Below are 11,743 nucleotides of genomic sequence, written 5' to 3'. Positions count from 1 at the left end.
CCCGCCTGAAGGGCGACCCCTCTCCCGCCTGCAGGGCGACCCCTCCCCGCCCCCTGAACACCCCCCGCGTGCGGCCTCCGTGCGGTTCCCCTGAAGGCCGTGTTTTTCCATCTGTTTTATGGCCGATTTTTGCGTTTTCTCTGCCTTGGTTTTCGGGGTTCGTTTCCTTGGCTCCTCTCCCCGCAGGGAGTCCGTGGTGAGTTTTCCTGCGGATGGAAAAGGGGGAGCCCTGGCGCCCCCTTATGCCGACCCGTGAACGCCTCCTGTGCTGTTTGGTCTCATAGAGAGGAGGTCCCCCAAAAATGTAGACACACTTCGAGTAACCATCGAGGCAGCGTTTAGTAACATGCGTTTCATTTTATTTTTAAAAATATATATTTTTATTGATTCCAGAGCGGAAGGGAGAGGGGAAAGACAATACAGGACATCAGGGATGAGAGAGAGTCATGGACCGGCTGCCTCCTGCACACACACACACCATCGAGCCCGCAACCCGGGCCTGAGCCCTTGACTGGAATCGAACCCGGGACCCTTCAGTCCGCAGGCCGACGCTCTATCCACTGAGCCACACCAGCCAGGAAAAATGTGGTTGTTAGGCACTTGGGCTTATGAACATGTGTTCAGCACCAAACCTTTGTGTGGTGTGTTTTCCCCCAAGTAACTTTCCTCAGTGCTGTTGCGTGTTTTCTCCCCCTTCCCAGCCCGCTTTTTAAGTTTTCATTTTCCGATGACAGTTGACCTTCAGTGTGTTAGTTTAAGGTGTACAGCATAGTGGTTAGCCATTTATATAATTTATGAAGTGATCCCCCTGAAAAGTCTGGGACCCACCTGGCATCCATACATAGTGATTACAATACTATTATTATTTTAATAACAAAGTGTTATGCACTTAATTTTTATTATCATTATTATTATTTTTGTGTGTGTGTGGTTTTTGTTTTTTTTATTGCTTAAAGTATTACAAAGAGTATTACATATGTCTCCTTTTTTTTCCCCCGCCCTTGACAATCCCCTGACCTCCCCAACCCCCCAGTGTCTTATGTCCATTGGTTATGCTTATATGCATGCATACAAGTCCTTCGGTATCATTATTATTTTTAATCCTCATCGGAAGATAGGTTTTACTGATTTTAGAGAGAGGGGAAGGGAGAATGAAGGGAGGTAGTAAAGGAGGGAGGAAGGGGGAGAGAGAGAGATGGGTTGCCTGCTCTTACGACCACAGAGATGGAACTCGAAACGTAGGGATGTGCCCTGGTCAGGAATTGAACCCAAAACCTTCTGGTGTATGGGATGATGTTCCTGCCAACTGAGCCACCTGGTCAGGACTTAAAGTAATTATTGATAGATATGTGGTTACTGACATTTCATGATATATTTTTCTTCTTTGTCTTAAAGAAGTCCCTTTAACGTTTCTTGTAACACTGGTTTGTTGGTGATGAGCGCCTGTATCCTTGTCTTGCCTGGGACCAACTTTTTATTTATTTACTTATGTATTTATTTATTAATTAATTTTTTTTATTGATTTCAGAGAGGAAGGGAGAGGGAGAGAGAAACATGAATGTTGAGAATCACTGATGGGCTGCCTCCTGTAGGCCCCCTACTGGGAACAGAGCCCGCAACATCTAGATCCCCAGTGTGGGTCATGCAGGAGGCAGCCAATCAATGATTCTCTCTCATCATTGATGTTTCTATCTCTCTCTCCCTCTTCCTTCCTCTCTGAAATCAATATATATATAAAAGAAAAGTTGCAGGAACAGTTCAATGAACACGTGTAAAACCATCCAGATTTTCAAGTTAATACTTTGCTACATAAGCTTTACCTTTTTTTCTCCGTCTTCACTGCACACACACCCTATGTATTTTACACACGTACACACACTATATATTTTACCTATGTACACACACTCTATTTTGCACACATACATTGTATATTTTACACACACACACTATGTATTTTACACACATATACACACTCTATTTTGCACACATACACTGTATATTTTACACACACTGTATATTTCACACACGTACACACACTAAGAGGATAAAGGGTTGATTACTCACACAGTGAGGCCGTCTTGGGAGAGCAGGCAGTGCTCTCAAGATAATCCGAAGTAGCCTCAGCGAGCAGGAACGGGAGACTGGCCGGTTGGGCTTTGATTGTGAGTAGAGAGTGGAGCTGGGGTGAGGTGCCTCTCCTTGCTTGGGGCTTGCGTGGTTAGCACTTCCTGCCGACTCCGAGGGGACAGCATCAGGCTCTTCTGTAAGCCTCCTCAGATGTCGGGTGGAAGGAGGTGACGGGGAGGGATGGTGCTCGAAAGCCGACAGCAGTCAGTCCTCAGAAGCGGAGTCAGACTCTATCACAGTGGGTAGTCAGGGGGTGACTGTGAGGACAGGGCTAAAGCTGGTGGCAGCCGTTTATTGTTGCGAAAGAATACATCCTTTGAACAAGCAGACATTATCATGTTTGGTCCACAGAGACGGCAGGAGCCGTGCGATGGGCTGTACAGCTGAGGCCTGGCAGCCGTTGACGTCAGACATTCAGGCACTGGCCTCTCCGCAGCGTCGTCGAGACGGGTGAAGGCCCTTCCTTCAGAGGTGAGTGCCCGGGGAAGGAATTCTACACCATCTTGGCACATCCTACAAAACTGTTACCTCATGAAGTCAGCGCCCCAGAATCGGGCCGTGTGGGGTCCAGACCAGTGGTCATGACCCTGACAGACTCAACACCTGCTTTTTTTTTTTTTTGCTACTTTTTAAAAAAATGCAGATTTATTGAGAGATAATTCACAAACCATTACCAGTCACCATCTTAAGGTATAAAATTCAGTGGTTTTCACCATTGCCAATAATAATTTTAGAATATTTTTATCATCCCCAGAATGAAAGCGTGTGCCCCTTAGCAGTCCCTCCCCCTCCCCTCGATCCCTTTCAGCCCATGGCAATCATTCATCAACTCTGTCTCTGTATTTGTGAGTTCTAGACATTCCATAGAAATGGAAACACAGTTGCAGTCTTTTGTGTTTGCTCCTTTTGCTTAGCATAATATTCTCAAGGTTCTTCCACGTTTGTAGTGCGTATTGGTACTTAGTTCATTTTTATGGGTGAGTAATACTGTGTGGCTATACCATACGGTGTGTATCCGTTCATCAGCTGATGGACGTTTGAGGTGCTTCCGCTTTTCTGGATATTAATGTATAATGTTCTGTGAACATTCATGTACAGGGTTTTGTGTGTGTGTTGTGTGGACATGTGTTCATTTCTCTTGGACGAGCCAGGAGTGGAACTGATAATAGAGATAGAGTCGGAGTGAAGTAGTATCTCACTGTGGTTTAAATGTGCATTTTCGTGATGGTTAATGGTGTTGAGCATCTTTTCCAATACACAGTTATGTTTATTGGCAGTTTGTATATCTTCTTTGGAGAACTGTTTGTTCAGATCCTTTGCCCATTTATTAAATGGGTTCTTGATCTTTTTTTTTAAGAATCTTTTAAAAAATATGTGTTTTTTATGGATTTCAGAGGGAGAGAGAGAAAGAAACACTGATCGGCTGCCCCCTGCGTACCCCCTAATGGGGATTGAGCTCACCACCCTCCCGGGCATGTGCCCTGACTGGGAATCAAACCAATCATTTCCTGATGTTCAACCAGCTGAGCCACACTGGGTAGGCAGGTTATTGATCTTTTTGTGATTGAGGTGGAAGAGTTATTTATTTACTCTGGATACCAGTGCTTTATCAGGTATGTGATCTGCAAGTATTTTATCCTATCCTGTGGGTGTCTTTTCACCTTCTTAGTGATGTTATTTGAAGCACAAAAGGTTTTAATTACCTACTTTTTTTTTTGTCACTTGTGCTTCTGATGTAAACAAATTTCTGAAGATTGATACCGGTTCTTCTTTTAGGAGTTTTAGTTTTAGGTCTTAAATTTGGGCCTGCCATCCACTTTGAGTTAACTTTTGTGTAATGCTCACTCTTTATGATCAAGTTTGTAGTGTGCCTTTTACCATCCTGAAAGGAGTTTTATAGATAACGTTACATATCCATATAATTAAAAAAATTCTCAAGTCATATGTGCAGGTAAAGAGTCATTGAAAGGAAAGCATTAAAATATTTGTTTCTATATTTAAGTACTTGGGCGCAGCTGCCCTAGAAGACTTAGGAAGCAATCCCGTGATGGAGACTGTAGGTTTGGATGAAGAGAAACAGGACGGTCAGAAATCACTGTCTTCGGTGCCGTTAGCTATGGGTGGACGCTGCTGGAACACTGAGTCTCGGGGAAGTGGAGCCAGACCGGGTGTATGAAACAGGAAAGGAAGGAAGGCAGTACCTCGGTGGGGGCAGGCTCTACGTGCTTACACTAGCAGGCGTCCCAGGCATCCAGGAGAACTGGGTCTTATCCACAGGGGAGTACCCCCCATCTCATGACCTGGAACAGCATCAGGACCAGTTATCACAGAAAGTTCTCCAGACCTGAGGTCTCAGCATGTGCTGAGGCAACGTTCAGGGTGTCAAGAACCTTTGATGGCCATGGGGAAGAGAAGGACAGACGGCTTCAGAGAAGTGGAGGTGGCTGTCCGAGGACAGGGCCCGAGGATGGGGGACATGGGGGTACTCGCTGCCCTGGCCGGTATGGCTCAGCTGGACATCATCCCATGAACCGAAAGGTTGCTGGTCAGGGCGTCCACCAAGGTTGTGGGCTGCCTCCTGCACGTCCCCTATTGGGGATCGAGCCTGAAACCAGGGCATGTATCCCGACCGGGAATTGAACTGGCGACCTTTCAGTGCACTGGAGGTCACTCAACCTACTGAGCCGTACTAGCCAGTCCTACGGCAACATTTCATATGGTCTGTGCTGGATTTATTTAAATACACGTTTATCATTTCCTTTCCTTTTTTTTTCTTTTTTTTTGTTGCAGGGGGAGTGTGGTGGTGGTGGTATGTTTTTCTGAGGAAAAACTTCTCTATTATTTTTTTAAATTCTATGTATTGATTTTAGAGAGTGAGAGAGGAAGGGAAAGAGAGAGAAACAACGATTTGCTGTTTCATTATTGATGCATTCATAGGATGAGTCTTGAATGTGCCCTGACAGGAGATGGAACCCATAGCCTTGGCCAGGGCTTCACTTTTGAACACTGGCGACTTTGATAGTTTTTCCCTCCGCACTTTGAAAGTAACCTGCCATTACCTGCAGGTTTCTAGTTTGCTATGGAGGGGTCCATCACGATACTTTTCTTTTTAAAAAAACAAACAAAAAACTTTAATGTATTTTTTTATTTTATTTTATTGATTTTTTACAGGGAAGAAGGGAGAGGGATAGTTAGAAACATCGATGAGAGAGAGACATCAATCATCTGCCTCCTGCACACTCCCCACTGGGGATGTGCCCACAACCAAGGTAAATGCCCTTGTCCGGAATTGAACCTGGGACCCTTCAGTCCGCAGGCTGACATTCTATCCACTGAGCCACACCGATTAGAGCAATCACAATACTTTTCATTTCTTTACCAGTGGTGAGTCTTCTCCCTGCTGGTCTTTACGACCGTCACCTTGCCCTGTCGTTGTGGCTCAGTTGGTTGACCATCCATGCCCCAAAAGGTCCCTGGTTCGATCCCTGGTCAGGGCACATGCCCAGGTTGTGTTTGATCCCCAGTGGTGGGCATGCAATCGATGTTTCTCTTTCACATTGAAGTTTTTCTCTCTCTTTCTCCTTCTCTCCCTCTCCCAATCTCTAAAAACATTAAAAAAAATTTATTGAGGACCCTTTCCCCTTCCCTACGTGGGAGTTCATTCTGTGGGACTGTTTCCCTCTCCCCACGTGGGAGTCTGTGCTTGTTCTTCAATAAATTCCACCTTTGCTATAAAAAAATATTTTTTAAAAATAAAAACATTTTTAAAAATTTAAAATGTGTCTCCTTGGTATCGAGTAATGTTTACTTCTGCTTGGGACTCATGCTTTCTGAGCCTGAGATGCCTGCAGGTGGATTCCCTGGGTGAGAAATGTGCCCATTTTATGTTTCGACTGCTGCTAACAGATCGCCGACCGGTGGTCCACTTCCAGTGCCCGCCAGCTCTTCCCGCATGACCTGCCCAAGCTTTATGTTTTTATACCTTGTTTTACTTTTTATTTTTCAATTTATTTATTGATTTTAGAGAGAGGAAGAGAGAAAGAAACATTGATTTGTTGCTCTAGTTGTTTATGCATTCATTGTTTGATTCTCGTATGTGCCCTGGCCGTGGATCAGTCCCACAACCGTGGCGTATGGGGACTGCACTCTGACCAACCCAGCCACCCAGTCAGATCCCTTGTTTTACTTTTTGTTTTTCAATTTATTTATTGATTTTAGAGAGAGGAAGGGAGAAAGAAACATTGATTTGTTGCTCTCGTTGTTGATGCATTCATTGTTTGATTCTTGTATGTGCCCTGGCCGAGGATCAGACCCACAACCGTGGCATATGGGGACTGCACTCTGACCAACCGAGCCACCCAGTCAGATCCCTTGTTTTACTTTTACTGGTATGAGGTGTGCATATTTTGTGTTATTTTTTGTTGTTAATCCTCACCAAGGATATTTTTTCTTATTTTTAAAAAAATATATTTTATTGATTTTTTTACAGAGAGGAAGGGAGAGGGATACAGAGTTAGAAACATCGATGAGAGAGAAACATCGATCAGCTGCCTCTTGCACATCTCCTACTGGGGATGTGCCCGCAACCGAGGGACACGCCCCCACTAGAGTAGAAGGAGGTAGAGAGACAATTTTTTTCCTCTTGATTTTTAGAGAGAGTGTGAGGGAGAGAGAGAGAGAGGGAGAGAGAGAGAGAGAGAGAGAGAGGGGAAGAGAGAGAGAGAGAGATGGATGTGAGAAAGATACATCAATTGGTCGCCTCCCTGCATATAACCTGACCTGGGACCAGGGATCAAGCCTGCAGTCCAGGTACATGCGCTTGGCCCAGAATCGATGCACGGGCCAATGCTCTAACCACTGAACCACCGGTTGTGCTGTATTTTATGTTCTTGTAGTTGCACTTTGGTCTTGGGCAGTGTGGTTTAGAGATTGGAACATCATCCACGCACTTAAGGGCCATCGTTTGATTCCCAGTCGGGACACATATGAGAGGCCACTGATTGATGGCTCTCTGTTACATCAATATTCCTCTCTCTCTCTCTCCCACTCCTTTCCTCTCTCAACCCCAGTGCGGGGCATGCAGGAGGCAACTGGTGGATGATTCTCTCTCATCATTGATGTTCTGTCTCCTCCTTTCCTCTCTGAAATCAATGAAAATATATTTTAAAAAGTAAAAGTAAAATAAAACTTTCCTTGTGTTTTCCCTTTAAAAAGCAATCAATAAAAATATATTTTAAAAAATAAAAGTTAAAAAAAACTTTCCTTGTGTTTTCCCTATAAAAGGAAATTAAAAAACCTCTCTGTAGCTCTCTCTGACCCTGTTCTTCTCCTCATCCCCTGATTCTCAATTTATCCCCCCTTGTACAGATACGAATTTGAGAAAGAAAACAAGTAAAAGAGCACTCCCCTATCCCTGCCTGTCACCATGTTTTATTATTCTTGAAGACGTTGCTCCATGTACCGAACTCCGTCTCTTTCCTTCTTCACTTTTCAGCCTGCAACACGAGACTGAAAATGACAGCTCAGAATATCCCTGAGGAAGCACTACCGTGTGACGTGGAAATGGAAGGATTTACAAGAAAGGATCCCCAGTTCGCCATCGCAGGTGACAGGTGGGACTCTAAGACCTGGGAGGGACACCTGAGACAAGTAGCTTTAACTCGGGACCAGCCTGGGGCTCAGGGAGCAATTTGTGAGCATCCTGGACTCGGGAGGCCTTTGGGTGGCGGCTCTGACCTTCCGACATCTCGGAGGATTCCTGCCACAAACGGTTCCCATGTCCATGACCCAGAGGTTATACGTTTGGACTGTGACCCAGCTTTACATGGTTCTCAGAGAAGTTGTGTAGCTACAAGAACTGGTGACGGTGTTGCCTGTGAGCAAGCCTTCTGCCATTCCATGGAAGGGATTCAACAACTGGGGAGAAATCCAATGAGAGAGAACCTCTATACATATCCTGAAAGTGTGGAGTCTTTCAGCCATTTGACCCCTCTTGGTGAACAAAAGATAACAAAAAGAGGGAAGAAACTATATGAAGGCAAGGACTTTGGGGACATCTTCACCTTGACTTCATCTCTTAATGAAAGCAGGAGAAGTCACCCTGGGGAGAAGCTGCATAAATGTACGGAATGTGGCAAGTGCTTCAAACGGAACTCTTCTCTCATTTTGCATCACCGCACTCACACTGGAGAGAAACCTTACACCTGTAACGAGTGTGGAAAATCCTTCTCCAAGAACTATAACTTGATTGTGCATCAAAGAATCCACACAGGAGAGAAGCCCTACCAATGCAGCAAGTGTGGGAAAGCCTTCAGCGATGGGTCCGCTCTGACACAACACCAGAGAATTCACACCGGGGAGAAGCCGTACCCATGCCTAGAATGTGGGAAAACCTTCAACCGAAACTCATCCCTGATTTTGCATCAAAGAACTCACACGGGGGAAAAGCCATACCGATGTAACGAGTGCGGGAAGCCTTTCACAGACATCTCCCACCTCACCGTGCACCTCAGGATCCACACCGGCGAGAAGCCCTATGAATGCAGCAGGTGCGGAAAGGCTTTCCGGGATGGCTCCTACCTCACCCAGCACGAGAGGACTCACACCGGGGAGAAGCCCTTTGCGTGTGTGGAGTGTGGAAAGTCCTTCAACCGTAACTCTCACCTCATCGTGCACCAGAAGATCCATTCTGGGGAGAAGCCCTACGCGTGTACAGAGTGTGGGAAGACGTTCATCGAGAGCGCGTACCTCATCCGGCACCAGAGAGTCCACACTGGCGAGAAGCCCTATGGCTGTGACAGGTGTCGGAAGCTTTTCAGGAACATCGCCGGCCTCATCCGGCACCAGAGGACTCATACTGGGGAGAAGCCCTACGAGTGCGGTCGGTGTGGCAAAGCCTTCAGGGACAGCTCCTGCCTGACCAAGCACCAGAGAGTTCACACCAAGGAGACCCCGTACCAGTGTCCGGAGTGTGGGAGGTCCTTCAAACAGAACTCCCACCTTGCAGTTCATCAGAGACTCCACAGCAGGGAGGGTCCCAGCCAGTGTCCTCAGTGTGGGAAAATGTTCAGACGGAGCTCGGCCCTGATCCGACATCAGAGGACACACCCTGGAGGGCAGCCCGTGGAAGCATAATGGATGTGGGCACACTCGTTTCCTGTGTGCCCTCGGAAACCTGTGTGAGCGAGGGGTGTCTTCAAGGGTGACTCCTCCCAGTCAGTGCAAAATCATTTTTTTTTTAATTTGAGTGATGAAATCTTTGTGTGTGTGTGTGTGTGTGTGTGTGTTTATTGATTTTTTTTGAGAGAGAGACACTGATTTGTTGTTCCACTTAGGCATTCATTGCTTGATTCTTGTTATGTGCCCTGAACAGGAATTGAACCCACAACCTTGGTGTATGGGGATGACGCTCCAACCAACTGAACTACCTGGCCAGGCCCAAGAATTTGTTTATTTATTTTTTTTAAGGAATAAGTAAGTCACCTGCAATGCCCCCCCCCCTGGGATAATCGTCATTAGTATTCTGGTGGCCTTCCTTTCCCCCATCTCCTCACGTGTACATGATTTTGCATGTGTGGGGTCCCATCACACCTGTGGCTTTTAAGTATAGAAACTTATTTTTTAAGTGTTTCTCTTCCCTATCCAGTAAATGGAATGTGAGGCATTCCTTACCCATATCATTAAGTTGATAGATTACGAACTCCTGGAGGGAACCCAGGATGGCGGTAAACGTGGCAAAGGCCTCGGGGATGATCACCCTACCCTGTGCGGAACATGAATACGCGTACACTGGAATAACACCTTTGGGAGACTCCAGCCGCTCCTGCGTGAGCGTGCGTGACCTGGAGAGAACCTGTGAATGTGTTCAGTGACCCATCAGTCTGACGAATCCTCGAAATCAGGAGTGTCTGCCTGTTGTACGTAAGCCAACCCTTAGCAGAATCCAGTGTGATCGGTGAGAGGAGCTTTCAGTATGAGCTGTACTGACTCGGGATCAGCAGTGACGCCCCGGTGAGCGGCCCCCACGAGGCTCCACGCCACAGCAGGCACAGAGTTCAAGGAGGTGCCCGTTCGGATGTATCCCCGCCTGCCGGGGGCTGAGGACGCGTTTCAGAAGCGGCCCGTGGAGGAGGATGTTGCTTGTGAACGAACAGCGACGTTATCTTTCCTAACCGTTTGTACACCGTAGCCGTCTGTAGATGCAAGCGGCGGACCTTTTTGAATTAAATTCAAGCTACTGTGGCAGTTAACTGGTTAAGGAAAGACTGAGCACTGGGAACGGCTGCGGGCGGCCGTGGAAAGGTGAGGCACGGCTTCAGTCGTCGAACCAGAATGACTGAGTTGGTATGTTTACCTTTTATTGTTCACTTCGGACACTGCTGATTTGTTCGATCCTGAACCATAATTATAAAGGTTTTGTTGTCATATTGAAATGTGACAGTGGGGCAGGCAACAACAGAAAATGGCCTAAAGTAGAAGATTTGCCGTGTGAAGGTGTGTTTACATGTGGATGTTGCTCATGGAGAAATAAATGTGGTTTTCTTAGGGAACTGCAATGGTGTATGATTTTTTCTCTCTCTGCTACAAGTCACACATTGTTGCTGTAATAATTTCAGAAAGAATACAAGGGCCCAGGACATGATACGTTCCTTCTTGGGAACGTGGATTATGAGGGGGTGTCACTGTGGAGGAGGGCGTGGGCCTCAGAGAAGGAGGAGTGGGAGGCCCAGGTGAGGGATGCCTGGGAACAGCCTTCCCCTAGCAGGTGGCCGGGTGCGAGCCACTTCAGTGTCTGGCATCACATCGGAGACGGGGGTTTGACTTGCTCCTCTGGGGCCAGAGTCACAGTGAAGGCCCCTGAGGTCACTAAGGCCTGGCCCGTTTGGCTCAGTGGAAAGCACATCAGCCTGTGGACTGAGGGTCCCAGGTTCGATTCTGGTCAGGGCACATGCTAGGTTATGGGTTCAATCCCCAGGGTGGAGTGTGCAGGAGGCAGCCAATGATTCTCATCACGGATGTTTCTCTCTTTCTCCCTTCCTCTGTGAAATCAATAAAAAAATACTTAAAAAAAAATAAGCCTGGGATAGATTTGTGTGGTCATAAGCTGCCAAGTTTGTGGTCATTTGTTCCTGCAACAATAGAAAACGTACAGCCTGGAAGAACATTCCCCCCTGCCCTTCCCTCTCCCTCTGTCCACCTTGCCCTCGCTGGCCTGCTCCCACCGACACTCCCGTTCACATCTCGCTTTCATACAAACTAGGAATGCTCTCCCCTTGCAGAGCCCGTGCTCTGGAGACACTAGAACAGTGATGGCGAACCTTTTGAGCTCGGCGTGCCAGCATTTTGAGAAACCCTAACTTCACTCTGGTGCCGTGTCACATATGGAAATTTTTTTTGATATTTGCAACCATAGTAAAACAAAGACTTATATTTTTTGATATTTATTTTATATATTTAAATGCCATTTAACAAAGAAAAATCAACCAAAAAAAATGAGTTCACGTGTCACCTCTGACACGCATGTCATAGGTTCACCATCACTGCTCTAGTCCTATCTAATAAAGAGGGAATATGCTAATTGACCCTCATGCCATCACAAAGATGGCGGTGTGCAGCC

The 11,743-nt window shown here is 46.5% G+C and overlaps 1 protein-coding gene across 1 annotated transcript; it reads left to right on the top strand.

The window, feature by feature from the left end:
- Positions 1-4,528: 4,528 nt before the first annotated feature.
- On the top strand, positions 4,529-9,422 carry ZNF329 (zinc finger protein 329). The gene is made up of 2 exons (XM_015560795.1): positions 4,529-4,628; positions 7,508-9,422. Exons 1-2 carry the CDS (start codon positions 4,529-4,531, stop codon positions 9,259-9,261), a joined length of 1,854 nt encoding a protein of 617 aa, XP_015416281.1. The 3' UTR covers positions 9,262-9,422.
- Positions 9,423-11,743: the final 2,321 nt, after the last annotated feature.

This window comes from Myotis davidii, unplaced genomic scaffold, assembly GCF_000327345.1.
Source record: "Myotis davidii unplaced genomic scaffold, ASM32734v1 scaffold936, whole genome shotgun sequence".
Classification (NCBI taxonomy): domain Eukaryota; kingdom Metazoa; phylum Chordata; class Mammalia; order Chiroptera; family Vespertilionidae; genus Myotis; species Myotis davidii.
This window is presented reverse-complemented; position numbering and strand designations above follow the sequence as displayed.

Coding starts and splice junctions, on each gene's coding strand:
- ZNF329 (XM_015560795.1), top strand. CDS start 4,529: ATGGGGAAGAGAAGGACAGACGGCTTCAGAGAAGTGGAGGTGGCTGTC. Junction 4,629..7,507: donor GGTACTCGCTGCCCTGGCCG/GTATGGCTCAGC, acceptor TACGAATTTGAG/AAAGAAAACAAGTAAAAGAG.